The sequence below is a fragment of the Asterias amurensis genome, chromosome 4 (genome assembly GCF_032118995.1).
Source record: "Asterias amurensis chromosome 4, ASM3211899v1".
Taxonomy (NCBI): Eukaryota; Metazoa; Echinodermata; class Asteroidea; order Forcipulatida; family Asteriidae; genus Asterias; species Asterias amurensis.
Genome location: NC_092651.1, coordinates 3523511 through 3545841, shown reverse-complemented (window position 1 = coordinate 3545841; position 22331 = coordinate 3523511). Strand labels below are relative to the sequence as shown.

Below are 22331 nucleotides of genomic sequence, written 5' to 3'. Positions count from 1 at the left end.
AGTTTAGAGCATTTTGAGAATAATTTCACTTCAAAGTAATGGAAAAAAATATATCAATTTTTTTCCTCCAAATTGAATTTGAGAAACGTTAAACCTGATTCACACTTACAGCCATTGGACACTTTCAGAACAGAAAAAATAAAATAAAAGTATACAGACTTACAAATAACTTACAGGGTTTACAGAAGGTAATGGTGAAAGACTTCCCTTGAAATACTATTCCATGAAACGCTTTACTTTTTGAGAAAACATTAAATCAATTCTCGATATCGAGAATTACGAACAAATTGTAAACACATGTCATGACACGGCGAAACTTGCGGAACCAAAGGGTGGGTTTTCCCCTTATTTTCTCCCGACTCCGATGACCGATTGAGCCTAAATTTTCACAGGTTTGTTATTTTATATATAAGTTGTGATACACAAAGTGTTGGCCTTTGGACAACACTGTTTACCGAAAGTGTCCAATGGCTTATGCAAATAGATTTTGACGTCCCAAACAAATGACTTGCAACAGATAAACTGTGTTCAACTCCTGCAAAAACAATCGCTTCGAAAACAGCCCTGTGACATTTAAATTGGCTTCTTAATCCCTTTTGAATAACGTGCGAATGGTTGCCTCCAAATTGACGTACAAACTCACCTCTTGTGACATGGCGCTATGAACACACCCTGAGTACAATGATAAAATCCTAAAAGACACACTGGTAGCAAATAAATTTACTTGCTAACGAGCAATGGAGAGCTGTTGATAGTATAAAACATTGTGAGAAACGGCTCCCTCTGAAGTAACAGTTTTCAAGAAAAGAAGCAATTTTCCGCAATTTTGATTTTGAGACCTCATAATTCGATTTGGAGGTCTTGAAATCAAGCATCTGAAAGCACACAACATGTGTGACAAGGTAGATAAATATTTCATTATTTTCTCGCAAGTTCGACGACCAATTGAGTTCAAATTTTCACAGGTTTGTTATTTTATGCATATGTTACACCAAGTAAGAAGACTGGTCTATGACAATTACCAATAGTGTCCAGTGTCTTTAACAAATATATGTATCTAATAGATTTTAGCTTTTGCATACAATTTGATTTTACCCATACACCAATATGTATTAAAGGGAAGGTACACGATTTGTAATTGTCAAAGACAAGTCTTCTCACTTGGTGTATCCCATCATATGCATAAAATGTGAAAATTTTGGCTCAATCGGTCATCGAAGTTGCATGAAAATTATGAAAGAAAAAACACCCTTGTGGGACGAATTTGTGTGCTTTCAGATAGGAATAAAAGATTTCTAGCTAGAAGTCTTTTATTATTTTAGTGAGAAATTACCTCTTTCTCCAAAACTACATTACTTCAGAGGGAGTCGTTTCCCACAATGTTTTATACTATCAGCAGCTCTGCTATGCTCGTTACCAAGTCAGATTTTAAGTTAGTATTTGTTTTGAGTAATAACCAAACGTGTACCTTCCCTTTAAGAACTGTATACAAAAATCCACAGGCATCTCACTCAGGTGGGATTCAAACCTACATGTAGAGCATTTATCTTACTCATACACATTGGTGTATGGGTAAATGTAATATACATTGTATGTATCGATGCGCCAGTGCAGAAACATTGTATCTCCGTGTATAAAAAAAAAAAAGACAGAAAAAAACTGCCATATTTCACATGAAAATTCTCTGTGCAGAAAGGTTTTTTCTCTGTACATACTTGTTATTGTGTGTACATTAGATAAGATTAGTTTAGTTGCTATTTATATACAAGTAAACAATAGAAATAGCCTTGGCTCTCGTGATTAAAACACATAATTAAAAAAAAAGACAAGTAGTAAAAAGAACATCCAGGCTATTGCAAGCGAGATACAAGTACATTCCGGAAATTTGCATATTGTAAGTGCTGTCATGCGGTCAGGTTGGCGTTGTAGTGTGCCTCATCTTCCACCTTTGGGACCCCAGTTCGAATCCCACTAGGGGCACAATGTGGACTGGGTTTTTTGGTCCCTACCTGACTGCGTGGGTTTTCCCCCAGAATAATTATCTGGGACTTCACATTAAGTATCAATAAATGAAATGAAATGAATGAAAAAGTGATATTTTAGGAGAAACAACATTTTAAGAACTGACACAACAACAATTGTGATCGATGGACAGACTTTGGTTAAGAACCGATTTGTCGGATGGGGGGGTGGGGGGTAATGATGATGCAATTACTCAAATGCCAAGGGAGCTGCGACTGTCTGCGTCTGTGGAATAGTTGATCTTTTAAAAGGTTTCTTCTTCCGTATCATTCGAGAATCGTCCTTACATGTATTGCTGCGACCTTTAATCTATGATGATAGTTGAAACCTTAAAGGCAACTTTATTTTTTATCTTAAACATTTTCTTCTTGTAACAACCCCTTACCGAAAGTAAGAGTTGCTTATAAAGCCTTGTTTGGCTCAAGCTTGCACCCCCATCCCCAGCCCCCCCCCCCCCAAAAAGGAAATGTGCTGCCCTCAAGTCTTAGGAATTATTGCTGCCCCCAAGTCTGAGGAATTATTGCTGCCCCCAAGTCTGAGGAATTATTGCTGCCCTCAAGCCTTAGGAATTATTGCTGCCCTCAAGCCTTAGGAACTATTGCTGCCCTCAAGCCTTAAGAACTATTGCTGCCCTCAAGTCTTAGGAATTATTGCTGCCCCCAAGTCTGAGGAATTATTGCTGCCCTCAAGCCTTAGGAATTATTGCTGCCCTCAAGCCTTAGGAACTATTGCTGCCCTCAAGCCTTAAGAACTATTGCTGCCCTCAAGTCTTAGGAATTATTGCTGCCCCCAAGTCTGAGGAATTATTGCTGCCCTCAAGCCTTAGGAATTATTGCTGCCCTCAAGCCTTAGGAACTATTGCTGCCCTCAAGCCTTAAGAACTATTGCTGCCCTCAAGTCTTAGGAATTATTGTTGCCCACAAATTCTTAGGGATTAGTGCTTTAAAACCTCAAAGTTTCAGGAAATTAAGCTGTCTTTAAGTCTTAGGAAATTTTGCTGCCCTCAAGTCATGAGAATTATTGCTGCCCTCAAGTAAGTCTTACAAATTATTGCTTAAAGAAATGTAATGGGTGGTGTCGAAGCCCCGCCCCCAACCCCGGGTGCACCCTTTTGTATGCTCCCATGCGGTGTACAACATAATGACTTGGTGCTCTTCATTTATTGGTTGTGGAATACTCATTCATGCAAAAGTATTTCTTGGCCAAACCGGCATGGCTGCTAAGCAACTGTTTCGGTTGCAAAAACGAAATGAAATTTTATCAGGTTAGTTTCATTGTACAGTATATTCTACTTTTAGAAAGGATACACTTTGCCTTTAAAGGCAGTGGACACTAGTACAACAATGAAAGAAAAAAACACCCTTGTCACATGAAGTTGTGTGCGTTTAGATGGTTGATTTCGATACCTCAAATTCTAAATCGTGAGGTCTCAAAATCAATTTCGTGGAAAATTACTTCTTTCTTGAAAACTACAATGTATGTCACTTCAGAGGGAGCCGTTTCTCACAATGTTTTGTACTAACAACCTCTCCCCATTACTCATTACCAAGTAAGGTTTTATGCTAATAATTATTTTGAGTAATTACCAATAGTGTCCACTGCCTTTAAAAGTTTTGGAGTATTGCCAACCCATGACCCTAACTTTAACTTGAGTATTTTTCATTCTTCTCTGATACAGATATGGTTTCATCAGGGAAGTCCAAATGAAACATGGAAAGGTAAGTCTAACACATTCTCCCTTTGGGATCGTATTCAACTTGTTTAATATTAAAACCAGTAAAATAACAAAATAGACAGGTGCTTGACCCTATTGAGTGACCTTTTCTGTTTAAAGAAGTCAAGGTTGTGTCTCTGGGAAAATATCTTTTCAAGAACACAATTATAACAATTTTCAAGGTGGTGAAGGTCACAGTAAGAAATCTCTCCATGGTAGTTGTTTCACTGGGCCTTTTCATTCCTTAAAGGATTCGGGTACTTTCTCAAAATGTCCACAGATTTACACTAAACTTAGTTTGAAGATAATGATAGTCGAAAGCTTCCCTGAAAATATTACTTACTGAGGTGCTATACATGTACAAGATAGTTTTTGAGAAATGAGTAAAACAAGTCACAAAATAATTTTCGCCTCAGCTAGCCCTGCTTGGGAGTAATAAGTTACCTCATAATCCAAAAGTAGTGTAGAAACACTGTTTAAGCGCTTTAAAGGAACATGTTGCCTTGGATCGGTCGAGTTGGTCTTTGGATCATTATATTCTACTTTTAAAATTTTTTTCTAACCATATGCAATTTATAACAAACGGTTACATACGCTTTTCAAAGACCAACTCGACCGATCCAAGGCAACGTGTTCCTTTAAATGCATTGTCAACATTTTTCACTGCCGATATTATGGTATGGTAAAAATGGATTTTAATAACAACAATCTATTTCATTGTAGTCTAGGAGGTTTTCAATGCTGAGACTCTGAACAAAAGGGAAATGATTTGTAGATGAAAAACACAAATGAGTTGTTGTCAGAGCTCAACATTATCTAATGCTACCATTATTCATGTCATAAAAAATAGCATATTAAAAGAATTTCAGGGATTCTGCATGGCATTGGTAAAAAAGAAACCTATTTTGGTTTGTTACTTAAAGGTACTGGACACTATTGTTAATTACTCAAAGTAATTGTTAGCATAAAAACTAACTTGGTAGCGAGCAATGGAGAGCTGTTGATAGTATAAAACATTGTTAGAAACGGCTCCCTCTGATTGATTGATGTGATGATTTCTTGATTTTCTCCTCACAGCCCAATTGCAAGCAAGAAGCGCAGTGGCTCATCCCACTCTTTAAAGACATCTTCTCCTGGTTGCCCCTAGCCACCATCATTGATGGCAAAATACTGGTTACCCATGGTGGCATTTCAGACAAGACGGACCTAACATGCCTAGACAACATTGAGAGACATAAGGTATACCCCCCCCCCCCCTCCTTCCACCACTCACTGACTAGACACCACTAAATGGTATCCATGAAACGGACTCTGTACTTTGTTAATGGTGTGATATATCATTGGTTATTGGAAGAGTTCATTCATTCCAATCCTCTAGTTATCAAGAAACATATCATAAAGGGATGGTACATCATTGGTTATTGGAAGAGTACATTCATTCCAATCCTCTAGTTATCAAGAAACATATCATGAAGGGATGGTACATCATTGGTTATCGGAAGAGTACATTCATTCCAATCCTCTAGTTATCAAGAAACATATCTTAAAGGGATGGTACATCATTGGTTATTGGAAGAGTACATTCATTCCAATCCTCTAGTTATCAAGAAACATATCATAAAGGGATGGTACATCATTGGTTATCGGAAGAGTACATTCATTCCAATCCTCTAGTTATCAAGAAACATATCTTAAAGGGATGGTACATCATTGGTTATTGGAAGAGTACATTCATTCCAATCCTCTAGTTATCAAGAAACATATCATAAAGGGATGGTACATCATTGGTTATCGGAAGAGTACATTCATTCCAATCCTCTAGTTATCAAGAAACACATCATAAAGGGATGGTGCATCATTGGTTATTGGAAGAGTACATTCATTCCAATCCTCTAGTATTAAAGAACCATATCATAAAGGGATGGTACATCATTGGTTATCGGAAGAGTACATTCATTCCAATCCTCTAGTTGTCAAGAAACATATCATAAAGGGATGGTACATCATTGGTTATTGGAAGAGTACGTTCTTTCCAATCCTCTAGTATTAAAGAACCATATCTTAAAGGGGTGGCACATCACTGGTTATTGGAAGAGTACATTCATTCCAATCCTCTCGTTGTCAAGACACATATCATAAAGGGATGGTACATCACTGGTTATCAGAAAAGTACATTCATTCCAATCCTCTCGTTGTCAATTAGCTTGAAATTTGATACACAGGGAGTGCACAGTGTATGTAACATCAGTGATTGATTACACTCGCGTATTTTACTTGTGCGAAAGTTTACTTGGGCAAAATATCTTGGAGCTTCTTAAGCACAATAATTAACACCGCCCAACGAAACTGTGTTTACCAAAATTAATGCTGCCATTCAAAGTACACACTATCATGAACAATCTTTCGCTGGTCTCCTGCTAATAACTCTTCTAGACCAGGAAATATTTAAAGGCAGTGGACACTATTGGTAATTACTCAAAATAATTATAAGCATAAAACCTTACTTGGTAACGAGTAATGGGGAGAGGTTGGTAGTATAAAACATTGTGAGAAACGGCTCCCTCTGAAGTGGAATAGTTTTTGAGAAACAAGTAATTTTCCACAAATTTGATTTCGAGACTTCAAGTTTAGAATTTGAGGTCCCGAAATCAAGCATCTGAAAGCACACAACTTCGTGTGACAAGGGTGTTTTTTCTTTCATAGTTATCTCGCAGCTCTGACGACCAATTGAGCTCAAATTTTCACAGGTTTGTTATTGTATGCATATGTTGAGATACACCAAGTGAGAAGACTGGTCTTTGACAATTACCAATAGTGTCCACTGGCTTTAAGCAACCGTTTCTGCTGAAGCAGCCCTGCAAAATTAGGCCATGCAGAGCTGGCCAAAAAAGGTTTGGGCAATAATTTGAAGTTTCTTCAAAATTATTGATGACAAACAAAGTTAATGAACAGCATTATTTGCTTTACAGTAAGTCCATGCTACAGTTTATTACCTACTGGACCGATTGCTTTTATGCATTTAAAAGATACTTTCATGATTTATTCAGTACCCTTTCCGTTTTTAGAGAGACCTGGTCTTGTTTTATTCATGTGAAAGCATTCCAGCAAAGCATCATAATCATTACATAGACATTGATGCACCAATACCTAGCAAACTCGCTTGCTTTTTCGGCAACCAGTGTGATTTATATCATAGCAACCACAGGCCGGACTGCATACTGAGTGCACATGGTTATTTAAGATGTCGCAAATGAGGCATAAAGTATGTGGGGAAAAAAGACACCAGTAAAAAGCACGTAGGGTCGGTTCACAGAACTTACATCTGTGGAGTTTGTATGTCATTACGGTGAATATTTGATCAGTAGATGGAAGTGTATAAAGACCTACCTGGGCCCAATTTCATGGATCTGTTATCCATGAGCAAAGAATCAGCGCTTAAGGAAGCAGGGAGTTCTGTGCTTACAGCAAGCGTATTTCACAAGTTAGCAGTAAATTTTGGCTTGTGCCCGTTCATATCCTTCCAAAGATTGGAGCCTTGAATGTGATTTAAGCTTTTAGTCCCTACCTCGGGGCAATTTCATGACTCTGCTTACTGTAAGCAAAGAGTCAGTGCTTGCAAATCAGGGAATTCTGCGCTTAATGTCAAGCTTATTTCACGGGTTAGCGGGGAATTTTCGCTTGTGCGTTTGTGTGCTCCCATTACCAGGCTTTCTTCGCATACACAGCTGTCGCAGAAATTTGGCATTTGCACATAAGCGGAGAATGGTGATCGTAAGCGCAGAATCCGGCAGTAGGCAGAGCCATATAATTGGGCCAATGTTGTCTTGTGCTGTGACTGCATGGCTTCAAGAGCAGGGCCCAATTTCATGGCTTTGCTTTCCGTAAGCACAGAATCGGCGCTTACGGAAGCAGGGAATTCTGTGCTTCTGGCAAGCGTATTTCACAGGTTAGCGGCGAATTTCGGCTTCTGCGCGTGCGTACTCCGCGTTAGCAGGCATTCTACGCTTACAAGGCTAGCGCAGAAATTCGGCGCTTGCACGTAAGCGGGGAATCGTGATTGTAAGAGCAGATAACTCCCTGATTCTGCAGAGAGTTCCCTGAAAATAAACCAATCTTTCCACGTTTTAATGGACAAATTTGAAAAACTCCCTTATTATGGAAACTTTGTCCCTATTATGTTGAATGTAATTCTGAATATGTCCTTGATTGTTGAACAAAATTTCTCTGATTGCAAGATGCAAAGTCAAAGAATCAACCCTTAAAGCAATGAGACTTCAGTTTGGCAGATGAGAAACTTCAAAAAGCAAAAATGTCCAATAAAAAGTAGGATTAAAATAAAGACCTTCGAGATCGGAGGGCCTTGTCACGCAGGGTAACGTTTACAGGCAACAAACTGCAGTGCATGCAAAAGGAACACTCAGCATATGAGTCATTCTTCAAACAATGTAATTTTAAAAGATGTTGAATTTGCATCGGGGATAAAGAATATCCGCTGCCAAAACATAGGATTCGAACTGCCTCTAGCTGCTGGGCAACCTCAGTAGTCTAGTTGGTAAGACACTGCTCTAGAGTTGCAAGGGTCGTGGGTTTGAATCCCACCCGAGTAACATGCCTGTGATATTTTTCACAGGACTCCGGAAAGTACTGAGTATACAGTGCTAACACACATCGGTGTATAGGTAAAAACCAAAATTAATAATGTAATTTAAATTGTAAATGGCTCCTCTTCTGGGAGATTGCCTAGAAATGGTTGCCTGGAAATTGCCTCGTGCGATATGGGCCTAAGTTGACGTCAAGTTGCTCGTAAAAGTTGCCTCGTGTGACAAGGCCCTAAGGCAACTCGAGGAGTTACTGGCACAAAGGAAAATGTGATCTTTTGCAAGCTGTGATAAAATGAAATAATAACAATAATTTGTTATCTTCATGTGCTTTCATTGCAGTACAAGTCGGTTCTCAAACCGCCCCTCAAAGAAGGAGCGGAAGAAATAACCGGAGACGAAGATGACCTCTCAGACAAGGTCAACTTCTCGGAGTGGCGTCAGATTCTAGACGTTTTATGGAGTGACCCTAAGATGGTCGACGGCTGCACGCCCAACTTGTTCCGTGGAGGCGGGAGCTACTTCGGACCGGACGTCAGCCGGAAGGTCTTGAAGAAGCACAACTTGGATTTGCTGATTCGGTCGCATGAGTGCAAGCCAGAGGGTTATGAGTACACACATGATGGACTTGTAAGTTATTTATTTAGTAATAATTAGTTGGCTCCATAAGGTCATTCACTGCAATTTCACATCCATGCGATTTCACATCGGATCATTAAAGACACTGGACACTATTGGTAATCGTCAAAGACCAGTCTTCTCACTTGGTGTATCTCAACATATGCATAAAATAACAAACCTGTGAAATTGGATGAACATTATTTTAGCATGTACAACGTTACACGACCCTCCTGAAAACATTGCTCTGTGATTTTCACTATTTTTCTTAAAAACTTGACGACTAATCAGGCTGAAACCTCTACAGGTCAATTATAAAAGGTCAATTATATTACAATAATTAATTGAAAAATGATGGTGCTGTCCAATTTAGTGACACTTCAACACTGTTGACTTGAGATTAACAAAACTGTAAATTAAGTTTCACAAGTTTTATGGGTAGGGTCTATGTCTGGGTATTATGTTCGTAGTTTTGTCAGGTCGACAGGGCTAGTTGACGAACGTAAAGAGGATCAGGAGAGCTGGTTGACAAATAAATAAGGGAATCAATGTGTGGTGAAGAGCTTTTCAACTAGTGGTTTAATCCCAACGAGGCCTGGTTCTTGATAATTTTACCGAGACGAAGTCGAGGTAAATTATAAAGAACCAGGCCTCGGCAGGTTTAAACCACTAGTTGAAAACCGATTCAACACACTTTGATTCCCATTCATCACTTTTTGGTCAAAAAGTAAAATAAATGCAAAAATTATAATTGTTAAATGATTTCTTTCAACACAACACCCCTCCAGCTATGAAATGGTAAAGCCCTCCGCCGCCCTCGGGGTAACAACTCCTTATAAGGGAATGCTGTGCGCGTCGCGCGTATCGCGTGATGTGGCACAACTGTTTCAGCCGTTGCTCTCGACCAATAGGAATGAAGAAACTGTCCTATAAGAGCAGGTGCAAGGTCACCTGTCACACCCATGAAATAACACTTTTTACCGGTCATAACCAAAGGTTTATACACACCTACGTGACGTGCTCTCCACCAATAGGAATAGCGAAACTGTCTGAGGTATTTATGAATGGATTTTTAGGAGAGACCGGGAGGATATTTTTTTCTGATTTTTTATTTGTAGCAAAACCAAGTTTTTATGTTTCTTGGCAATCATCAGTTTCATGTTGGTGATTCTGAAACAATTCAGAGTATCATCAATGGAACACTGCTAACCATTTGTCTCTGCTTGATTTGTTCCCGCCATGCTCAGGTGCTGACAGTCTTCTCTGCATCCAACTACTATGAGATGGGAAGCAACAAGGGAGCATACGTTAAACTGGGTACAGACCTCAAACCACGCTGTGTACAGTACATGGCCTCAAAGTCACATCAGAAACTCTCCATGGCTCAGAGGTACATGTGTGCAATATACAAAAAGAGAAGGTGTTCGCCCTGGTGTTCTTGGTTTGAATGGCTTTGTATACAATAAGTGTGACCTTGCACATTCTTTGGGTATTCTGGCAGGCAAGATACTGCACTGGTCATATGGGAAAGTTGACATTTTGTGTCATAATTTCCACATCAATCCAAGAGTTATGAAAGTAAAAGCTGGACAAGATTTGAGATGTGCCCCCTTTCATCATATCAAAAGTTGATAAGAATCAGACAGAACAATCTCCATAAAATATACGATTGTATGTTTTCTTCCATTAGGCTGTGTACAAATCGTGCCTGCAGGAAGTCCAGGCTTGGAGGCTCTTTTGTAAACATGTGGTGTCACTGGTCACATCGTCTATTATTACAGGTGTTATGTAAAAGAAGTAGTTCTCATTATTCAAACGCAGTCCCACATACCTTGCAGAAAAGTACTAAATGTTAAAGTGCCTTGAGTGTCACTGAGTGACAGATATGAGGTCTTCATAAGAAATTTTACAACCACATTTCGCCCGTCCTAAGACGCCTACATTGGCTCCCCATTGCAAAGAGGATCACCTTCAAAATCTGCCTCCTTGTGTTCAAAGTTCTGCATGGACAAGCCCCACAGTATCTTTGTGGCCTAATCTCGACTAAGCACAAAAGTCGTGCCCTGCGGTCTGCTGGATCTCACTTGCTGGTAGAACAAAGACCAATTGACTGGAGTGGGATTTGAACCACTGACATCTGGTCATCAGATTTTGTTTTAAGGTTTCTGTGAACGATTTTTTTGAACTCTCAGCTGTGTTGTCTGAATAATATTCATTACGGAGACCGTGCTTTCGCCAAAGCTGCTCCTGCCCTATGGAATAAGCTCCCGGTTTCACTTCGCCAAACAACATCACTCAACAACTTAAAGAGGGAACTAAAATCACACTTGTTCACTGAGACTTTCATTGGATTTTATTTAAGTTCAGTTATGTTTATTCTTCATTTTCTATTGTATAATGTTTTATTTTTGTGTAGGCGCCTTAAAAGTTGATAAGTTTTCTAGAGAAGTGCGCATTATAAATCCATATTATTATTACTAAGCCACTATTATTAAAATGTTGAAGTGCCTTGAGCGTCACTGAGTTACGGATATGAGGTCTTTAAAAGAAGTCAACTTATGACTAAGTTTTGATTTATTTCCGTGTTGTAGGTTAAGCATTGTTGAGGAGTCAGCCATACGAGATCTAAGAGAGAAAATGGCATCTAGCAGGTCAAGTCTAAAGCAGGGATTCCAACAGTTTGATCCAAGCAGTACAGGTAAGATTCCTTAGTCATTTGTTTGCCTCTTAACTGCCCTCTGTGGAAATTCTGCCTGCCGGTGTAAGCCCCTGCATTATGGGTTTGTCACAGTCATGACTCAAAATCCATGTTCTTATTGGACCTTTTCTGCTGCTGTAACACAGAAAGTTACTGTGACTGGCTTTGGTGTAATTTTAGCATATCAGCATTTAAGAGACAGCTAAGCACACATCTGATGGCAATAGCTTTCGATTAGCTCTTCAAGTTTTTGTTTTTTTCATTATCAGGATTTTCTTGTTGGTGTTTTTAGCGTTTATAATGGATATGTGCGCTTTATAAATAAGGGAATAAAAGGGTTGCGACGAGTTCTTTCACGGCTGTTTAAAACAGGCAGGGTTGTGCCGTGTGATGGCTCGGGCCTTTATCACTTGGCAACGACCCTGCAAGGTTTTAAACGGCCGTTAATGAACGAGTCACTACTCTTTTATTCCCACTCAAAAATGCCTTTTTGGTTAAAAGGCATAATAAAGTAAGAAACTCTGTAAAACTTATCGAATTGAATTGAATTGAATTGAATTGAATGCTTTATTCGTCAGGTATATAAAAATACATGAAATTTACAATCCTATTGTACAGCAACATATAAAATATTAAAATGTAAAATTGCACAAGAATTACCACAATACTACATAAAACAATAACCTTAATATAAGTAAAAATCATTAAAGTTTATATAAACAAACAAACAAACAAACAAACAAATAAACAAACAAACAAACAAACAAACAAACAAACAAACAAACAAACAAACAAACAAACAAACAAACAAACAAACAAACAAACATACAAACAAACAAACAAACAAACAAACAAACAAACAAACAGTCAAACGCTAAAGCATGATTGGGTGGTGGACCCCCTCCCCAAATTAAAAGAGGCCAAATTGCACAGGAGGTGCCAGAAAATCAAATAAAACAATAATAAACAATAAGGCAGTACATAGGGCTGGATGCATTGCAGTTATCTAATAAAATCACAGTTAAAATCATGGATAGCAATAGGTAAAAATGAGTTCTTGAACCTGTTAGTCTTAAGGCTTAGTTGACGGATCCTACCAGATTTGTTGTGAACAATCAGTGGGTAAAGGGGATGTGTGTTGTCAGACAAAATACAGTGGAACTTACTCATCAGTCTATTCTTAACTAATTCCTGAAGACCGTCATTATCTGAACCAATAATCCTACTGGCTTGTTTGGTAATGCGAACTAGTTTTTGCCTATTAAAAACTGAAAGTGAATTAAACCAAGTGATTGCACAAAAAGTCAACAAGGATAAAATAGTACTCTGATAAAATAGATTAAGAATCCGGGTGTTAACATTAAAATACTTCAGCTTCCTGACAAAGTACAATCGTTGATTAGCCTTCTTATAGATTTTCGTGGTGTTAGAGTTCCAGTTCAGCTGATCATCAATTACAGTTCCCAGATACTTGTATTCCTTTACCACTTCAACAGACATGTCATTAATTTTAACAGGTTGTACAGGTTGAATGTTTTTTTGAAAGTTGAAAACCATTTCTTTTGTTTATTTACGTTAAGAACTAAGTTATTTCTTTCACACCAATCAACAAACTGATTAACTCCTGTGCTATACTCCGATTCATCATTGCCAGAAATTAATCCAGTCAAGGCTGTGTCATCTGCATATTTAATCACAATACAAGAACTACTTTGGACATTAAAGTCACTTGTGAACAATGAACACAAAAGAGGTGATAACACACACCCCTGTGGAACTCCAGTGCTTAAGTGTGCGACATTAGAGCTAACACCTGAAAATCTTACCTTTTGTGGTCGCTGCAGTAAAAAATCATTAATCCAGAGGGCAAGGTGTGGGTTAACTTTCAAATGCTGTAATTTATACAAAAGAGATTGTGGCCTTATTGTGTTAAAGGCAGAGGAAAAGTCAATAAATAATGTTCGTAAATAGCTTTTACAATTGTCAATGTGCCCGTAAATGTTATGCAATAATGTCATAATTGCATCATCCACACCACGATGCACACGATAGGCAAACTGAAAAGGATCCGCTGCATTTCTTGTTTCGTTGAGCAGAATACCTTTGATGACCCGTTCAAAGCATTTCATCACAATAGGTGTGAGGGCAACCGGTCTATAGTCATTGAGAACAGCTGGCTTCGTTATCTTGGGAATTGGAATGACTGTTGAGGATTTCCATAGACTGGGCATTGTATAAGTGTCTAAAGACCATTGGAATAATCGTTGAAAGACTCCTGCAAGCTCTTTGTGACACGCTTTTAAAATCTTACCGCGGATCCCATCTGGTCCTGCAGATTTGTTCGTCCTAATCGATTTGAGGGACTTTTCAACTTGACCGGTAGTAAGGACGATTCGCTCGGATGCATTTCCCTGTGAGCCCAACTCCATGCACAGCTTGGTGTGGTTTTCATCTCCATTTGTACTGTTATTGCGATCAAACTGGCCATAAAATTGGTTGAGGTCGTTAACAAATAAATTCAGATCACCTTGTGGTATCTCCGATTTATTGCGGACACCAAATCCTGTGATGACTTTCAATCCCTCCAAAGCACTCTTGTGGTCGCCTTTTCCGAATTTATGTTTGATTTTCCGGGCATAATTTTTCTTGCATTGTTTGACGAGATGGTTGATTTCTTTTTGTAGTTTGCGTTTGTCTTGAAGATTGTTATTTATGTGCGCCATATGTTTCCTGTTGATGAGTTCTTTTATGTCTTTTGTCATCCATGGTTTGTTGTTTGGAAAAGTCTTGATAACTTTTTCTGGTACAATACAGTCCTCACAAAACTTGATGTACTCGGTGATTACATCAGTAGATTCTTCAATTGAGTTGGAAGAAAACAAAACATCCCAGTCTGTGCAATCAAAACAGCTGCGTAGAGTTTCCGTGTCTTGATTAAAGCTCCTAATCGTTTTTATAGCAGGTTTGTTTTGCTTCAGTTTTTGTTTATATTTTGGGAGAAGATATATCATGTCGTGATCCGACTTTCCGAGCGGTGCTCTACTGTATGGTTTATAAGCATCGGGTATGTTCCCATAACATTTGTCCAGGGTACGATGTCCCCTAGTAGGAATATTGACATACTGGTGGTAGTGAGGCATCACATGCTTTAAATCACATTCGTTAAAGTCACCCATAATGAGTTCAACAGCATCTGGGGATTTCTTTTCCAGTTCTTGAACTGTTATCTGTTTCCGACGTGCTTGAGCTCTGTATGTACATATACGACGACTGTGTGTTGCATTGTTATGACTGAGACGCCTATTTCCGACAGTTTCCGGTTCCGTTCGTGCGCGAATAGTCTTGGTGCAACACGTTCTCGTTTTCCTTTCACACACAGCGCGGCCAACTCACCGACAGCGCCTGCATCGCCTGTAACAAGAAACGTCTGGCACCAAGACTAGCGTGGAGTATCCCCTCACAACTGGTTACAAACACTGGTCATTATCAAAGGTTTAAACACCCCCACGTGACGCGCTCTCCACCAATAAGAATAGTGAAACTGTCTGAGGTATTTATGAATGTCAATACTATCATTGTTATTATTACTATTATTATTTGTTTTTTTTCAGGGTATATAACACTAACGCAATGGGCCCATGTAATGGAAGAAGTACTGGAGTTAACTATACCTTGGCGTACATTGAGGGATAAGCTCATACGAGTCAATGATCAGGTAAAACCAAGGAAGAATAGACTTAGACCCTAGCTAGTATACAAATAATGAATGTTTATGAGTGCAATGGTGCGAATATGTTTATGAGTTGAAAGATGGAATGTTTTATTCAACGAGGCGGAGCCGAGTTGAATGGAACTTTTCATCTTTCAACGAATGAACATATTTGCCCTATTGCGCGAATGAAAAACATTATTTGTTTTATATAACATCCAAGTAGATCTTTGTCATTTTGATTGGAGGATACACTTTTCAAAAATAAACAAAGCGTAGGCCTACAGTTTCTAATTATGAAATTACACCCGTTTCTTTTGGGTCGGCCTGTTTGACAATGTGCGTTCTGTTCAGCTATTTTGAGACACGCAGTTGCCGAATGCTAGTATGTGCCTTGTAGTAACACTGCTGCGTTACCAAAGACACGCGCACGCAGTGATGTTTTTTGCTCAGTGTGCAATAGTACTTTTAGGATGGAACGAAAAATGCACGCTGAGTGACGAGCAATAGTACTTTTATTTGCTAATACGTGACGGACAATCCTCCAATCAAATGGCAAGGATCTGCTTGGGTGTTATATAATACCAGTCAATGCATACTTTATCCAAGCAAAGTTTATAGATTTACCTCATCTTCAAAGTAGCATCTATAGCTTTTACCAATGATGTTGCTATTGGCAGCCTTTACTTCAACAGGTGTTATCTGCCAATTTGGACTTGTTTTGATATCCAGGGCTCAATTTCAAAAAGCTGCTTAAAGCCATTGGACACTTTTGGTAAACAGTATTGTCCAAAGGCCCACACTTCGTGTATCACAACTTATATATGAAATAACAAACCTGTGAAAATTTAGGCTCAATTGGTCGTCGGAGTCGGGAGAAAATGACGGGAGAACCCACCCTTGTTTCCGCACGTTTCGCCGTGTCATGACATGTGTTTAAAACAAATCCACAATTCTCGATATCGAGAATTGATATTGTTTTAATGTTTTCTCAAAAAGTAAAGCATTTCATGGAATAATATTTCAAGAGAAGTCTTTCACCATTACCATCTGTAAACCCTGTATTAGTTATTTGTAAATCTGTGATTCGAAAGTGTCCAATGGCTTTAAGCAGAAAAAGTGCTTAAAGACTTTCTGCTCGGCAAAAGAAAGCAGGGTACTAGTCACAATTTCACATGCGACATGCAATCTTAGGCTGGTAACCTTATTCCAGTAAGCATAGTTTTATTGTGCTTAGCTACTTTTTGCGCTTAAGCAGCTCTATGAAACTTGGCCTTTATGAATCTAAAGCCACCTTGAAGTTGACCTCTTATTTGCATGCTCTGTGAAGGATCTGTCGGGATTAAGCAGAAAATTAGCACTCGGGGGAACTATGAAAGAAAAATGTTGTGAAAGTTGTGGAACAAGCATCATCTCCGACAAACTCATCCTTGTGTCACCCACAATCGAAGACCGCTTGGCTTAAGGGTATTCGGGGTTAATAGCTGTACTGGTGTTGGCGTGAAGGCTTATGGAGGCGCTAATAATGCGTAATGCAAACATTGGAGCTACAAGCCCGGCAAACTTGTGGTTTTTCTTAAATACGAGCCATTAAAATCTGTATATGTCTTAAGATTCGATTCATTGACGAAAAACAAACGTCTAAGAACTCACTCCGCAGTAGTGCAGTTAATAACGATCCTATAAGCTAAAGTAGTAGTCCCAGCCTATTTTCTATACCTTCCGCCCGGGTAGTAGTTAAATAGCAGGACAATTCTTTTTAGAACTGAGAAGTCTCCAAAACAATCCGATAAATCTACTCCGTGGTAGTAGAATAAAGAAAGACAGTTCTCTAAAGAACAAACTCTACCTGGCAAGCAGATACACACATGATGTTACCGCAAACCTAATATATATTGATACTTCACCATGCAATGCCTCAAATCATATCAACAAAAAGTCGCATCCCCTTAAGGTGATCCCCTGGGTGCCGCTTCCCAGGTTGTATCGCAATTTGGGTGTGATCCCTGGCTACACGGCAGTTAACGGTTGTATGGCTTCTGACAAAGATAATATTGACAAAATAGGGACACTGCCAATATATGTAGGGCTAGATAGCTCAATTGGTAGAGCGCTGGCATGTTAATCTGGATGTCGTTGGTTCGAATCCAACTCTAGTCAAATCTGTGCTCAACCCCAAAACTTGTGTAAACTTCTAATACTTGTCAGATAACTTAAAGTATCTTTGCGATCATCAGGGTATTTAACTTGGCTAGAATATCTCCTTAGAAAATGGTCTTCAAGTTACTAAGAGTAGCAAGTCATGGGGCGATAGGGCATTTTCCCATGCTGGACCCACACTCTGGAATGACTTGCCTCTACAAATCCGCAATATTTCTTATATCAATACTTTCAAGGTTAAGTTGAAAACCACACTGTTTAATCTCGCCTATGTGTAATTGGTCTGTTTGTCTTATTTTCCTTGCTGTGTGTGGTTCCCCCTCCTGTGCGCCTTGAGCACCTCATTTTGGTGGATTTTGGCGCCCTAAAAAATATTCTTTATTATTATTATTATTATTAGTATGTTGTGGACTACCACATGTTGGATAACTAGCAGTATCTTTGTTCTGATTATCAGGGTATGGTTGAATACGAGTCATGTATGGAGGTGGAGCTAACTAGCAGTATCTTTGTTCTGATTATCAGGGTATGGTTGAATACGAGTCGTGTATGGAGGTGGAGCTAACTAGCAGTATCTTTGTTCTGATTATCAGGGTATGGTTGAATACGAGTCGTGTATGGAAGTGGAGCTAACTAGCAGTATCTTTGTTCTGATTATCAGGGTATGGTTGAATACGAGTCGTGTATGGAAGTGGAGCTAACTAGCAGTATCTTTGTTCTGATTATCAGGGTATGGTTGAATACGAGTCGTGTATGGAGGTGGAGCTAACTAGCAGTATCTTTGTTCTGATTATCAGGGTATGGTTGAATACGAGTCGTGTATGGAGGTGGAGCTAACTAGCAGTATCTTTGTTCTGATTATCAGGGTATGGTTGAATACGAGTCGTGTATGGAGGTGGAGCTAACTAGCAGTATCTTTGTTCTGATTATCAGGGTATGGTTGAATACGAGTCGTGTATGGAAGTGGAGCTAACTAGCAGTATCTTTGTTCTGATTATCAGGGTATGGTTGAATACGAGTCGTGTATGGAAGTGGAGCTAACTAGCAGTATCTTTGTTCTGATTATCAGGGTATGGTTGAATACGAGTCGTGTATGGAGGTGGAGCTAACTAGCAGTATCTTTGTTCTGATTATCAGGGTATGGTTGAATACGAGTCGTGTATGGAGGTGGAGCTAACTAGCAGTATCTTTGTTCTGATTATCAGGGTATGGTTGAATACGAGTCGTGTATGGAGGTGGAGCTAACTAGCAGTATCTTTGTTCTGATTATCAGGGTATGGTTGAATACGAGTCGTGTATGGAAGTGGAGCTAACTAGCAGTATCTTTGTTCTGATTATCAGGGTATGGTTGAATACGAGTCGTGTATGGAGGTGGAGCTAACTAGCAGTATCTTTGTTCTGATTATCAGGGTATGGTTGAATACGAGTCGTGTATGGAGGTGGAGCTAACTAGCAGTATCTTTGTTCTGATTATCAGGGTATGGTTGAATACGAGTCGTGTATGGAGGTGGAGCTAACTAGCAGTATCTTTGTTCTGATTATCAGGGTATGGTTGAATACGAGTCGTGTATGGAGGTGGAGCTAACTAGCAGTATCTTTGTTCTGATTATCAGGGTATGGTTGAATACGAGTCGTGTATGGAAGTGGAGCTAACTAGCAGTATCTTTGTTCTGATTATCAGGGTATGGTTGAATACGAGTCGTGTATGGAGGTGGAGCTAACTAGCAGTATCTTTGTTCTGATTATCAGGGTATGGTTGAATACGAGTCGTGTATGGAGGTGGAGCTAACTAGCAGTATCTTTGTTCTGATTATCAGGGTATGGTTGAATACGAGTCGTGTATGGAAGTGGAGCTAACTAGCAGTATCTTTGTTCTGATTATCAGGGTATGGTTGAATACGAGTCGTGTATGGAGGTGGAGCTAACTAGCAGTATCTTTGTTCTGATTATCAGGGTATGGTTGAATACGAGTCGTGTATGGAGGTGGAGCTAACTAGCAGTATCTTTGTTCTGATTATCAGGGTATGGTTGAATACGAGTCGTGTATGGAAGTGGAGCTAACTAGCAGTATCTTTGTTCTGATTATCAGGGTATGGTTGAATACGAGTCGTGTATGGAGGTGGAGCTAACTAGCAGTATCTTTGTTCTGATTATCAGGGTATGGTTGAATACGAGTCGTGTATGGAGGTGGAGCTAACTAGCAGTATCTTTGTTCTGATTATCAGGGTATGGTTGAATACGAGTCGTGTATGGAGGTGGAGCTAACTAGCAGTATCTTTGTTCTGATTATCAGGGTATGGTTGAATACGAGTCGTGTATGGAGGTGGAGCTAACTAGCAGTATCTTTGTTCTGATTATCAGGGTATGGTTGAATACGAGTCGTGTATGGAAGTGGAGCTAACTAGCAGTATCTTTGTTCTGATTATCAGGGTATGGTTGAATACGAGTCGTGTATGGAGGTGGAGCTAACTAGCAGTATCTTTGTTCTGATTATCAGGGTATGGTTGAATACGAGTCGTGTATGGAGGTGGAGCTAACTAGCAGTATCTTTGTTCTGATTATCAGGGTATGGTTGAATACGAGTCGTGTATGGAAGTGGAGCTAACTAGCAGTATCTTTGTTCTGATTATCAGGGTATGGTTGAATACGAGTCGTGTATGGAGGTGGAGCTAACTAGCAGTATCTTTGTTCTGATTATCAGGGTATGGTTGAATACGAGTCGTGTATGGAAGTGGAGCTAACTAGCAGTATCTTTGTTCTGATTATCAGGGTATGGTTGAATACGAGTCGTGTATGGAAGTGGAGCTAACTAGCAGTATCTTTGTTCTGATTATCAGGGTATGGTTGAATACGAGTCGTGTATGGAGGTGGAGCTAACTAGCAGTATCTTTGTTCTGATTATCAGGGTATGGTTGAATACGAGTCGTGTATGGAGGTGGAGCTAACTAGCAGTATCTTTGTTCTGATTATCAGGGTATGGTTGAATACGAGTCGTGTATGGAGGTGGAGCTAACTAGCAGTATCTTTGTTCTGATTATCAGGGTATTGTTGAATACGAGTCGTGTATGGAGGTGGAGCTAACTAGCAGTATCTTTGTTCTGATTATCAGGGTATGGTTGAATACGAGTCGTGTATGGAGGTGGAGCTAACTAGCAGTATCTTTGTTCTGATTATCAGGGTATGGTTGAATACGAGTCGTGTATGGAAGTGGAGCTAACTAGCAGTATCTTTGTTCTGATTATCAGGGTATGGTTGAATACGAGTCGTGTATGGAGGTGGAGCTAACTAGCAGTATCTTTGTTCTGATTATCAGGGTATGGTTGAATACGAGTCGTGTATGGAAGTGGAGCTAACTAGCAGTATCTTTGTTCTGATTATCAGGGTATGGTTGAATACGAGTCGTGTATGGAGGTGGAGCTAACTAGCAGTATCTTTGTTCTGATTATCAGGGTATGGTTGAATACGAGTCGTGTATGGAAGTGGAGCTAACTAGCAGTATCTTTGTTCTGATTATCAGGGTATGGTTGAATACGAGTCGTGTATGGAGGTGGAGCTAACTAGCAGTATCTTTGTTCTGATTATCAGGGTATGGTTGAATACGAGTCGTGTATGGATGTGGAGCTAACTAGCAGTATCTTTGTTCTGATTATCAGGGTATGGTTGAATACGAGTCGTGTATGGAGGTGGAGCTAACTAGCAGTATCTTTGTTCTGATTATCAGGGTATGGTTGAATACGAGTCGTGTATGGATGTGGAGCTAACTAGCAGTATCTTTGTTCTGATTATCAGGGTATGGTTGAATACGAGTCGTGTATGGATGTGGAGCTAACTAGCAGTATCTTTGTTCTGATTATCAGGGTATGGTTGAATACGAGTCGTGTATGGAAGTGGAACTAATGATAGGAGGACTGAGTGAGGGACCCAGCGTCACTGAGGTGCTGTATAGAAACAAGAACAGCCTGGAGACGATATTCAGAGCTATGGACAGAGATCACTCGGGTAAAAGATTTGGTTCCTTCAAAGGTGGGGTATTGACCCCTTGCACTAAGTCACACGCGGTGGCTGTGACACGCTCACCATGTTGGTGGGCAATAGGTTTATGTGTAAATGCCGCGTCGCCTAAAATGCGCCCTTCACTGAATAACGCACCGAGACATTGCCCACCAGTATGGCGCAACTAAGATAATTCTGATGATGGTGTCAGGTGATTTGGGTCAATAGTTAATACATAGCACCATGTAATGGTTTACAAGGTGCTTGGCAGCCAATCAAGCCATGAACACTGGGGTAAACACCTTCTCTTTTTGATAAGTGCACTGCTCACTACTTTGGTGCTGTGTCGAAATAAGAACAGCCTAGAGACGATATTCAGAACTATGGACAGGGATCACTCAGGTTAAATATTCACACACAGATACCCTCATTGGTTTCAAACAAACTACCACAAGGTATTCGCAAAACACCAACTATTAGTATCCTTAAAGGCAGTGGACACTCTTGGTAATTACTCAAAATAATTATTAGCATAAAACCTTTCTTGGTAACGAGTAATGTGGAGAGGTTGATAGTATAAAACATTGTGAGAACAGCTCCCTCTGAAGTAATGTAGTTTTCAAGAAAGAAGTAATTTCCCACGAATTTGATTTTGAGACCTCAGATTTAGAATTTGAGGTCTCAAAATCAAGCATCTGAAAGCACACATCTTCGTGTGACAAGGGTGTTTTTTTTCTTTCCTTATTATCTCGCAACTTCGATGACCGATTGAGCTCAAATTTTCACAGGTTTGTTATTTTATGCATATGTTTAGCTACA

General features: G+C 39.5%; 1 protein-coding gene across 1 annotated transcript in view; it reads left to right on the top strand.

Annotated features, from left to right (window-relative positions):
- Positions 1-22331, top strand: part of LOC139935758 (serine/threonine-protein phosphatase with EF-hands pef-1-like) — a 111864-nt gene that overhangs the window by 82297 nt on the left and 7236 nt on the right. Inside the window, exons 9-15 of the mRNA XM_071930323.1 lie at positions 3701-3740; positions 4814-4975; positions 8677-8964; positions 10200-10342; positions 11544-11650; positions 15262-15365; positions 21377-21518. Of these exons, the coding sequence (XP_071786424.1) occupies positions 3701-3740; positions 4814-4975; positions 8677-8964; positions 10200-10342; positions 11544-11650; positions 15262-15365; positions 21377-21518 (986 nt within the window). The remainder of the gene's footprint in view (positions 1-3700; positions 3741-4813; positions 4976-8676; positions 8965-10199; positions 10343-11543; positions 11651-15261; positions 15366-21376; positions 21519-22331) is intronic.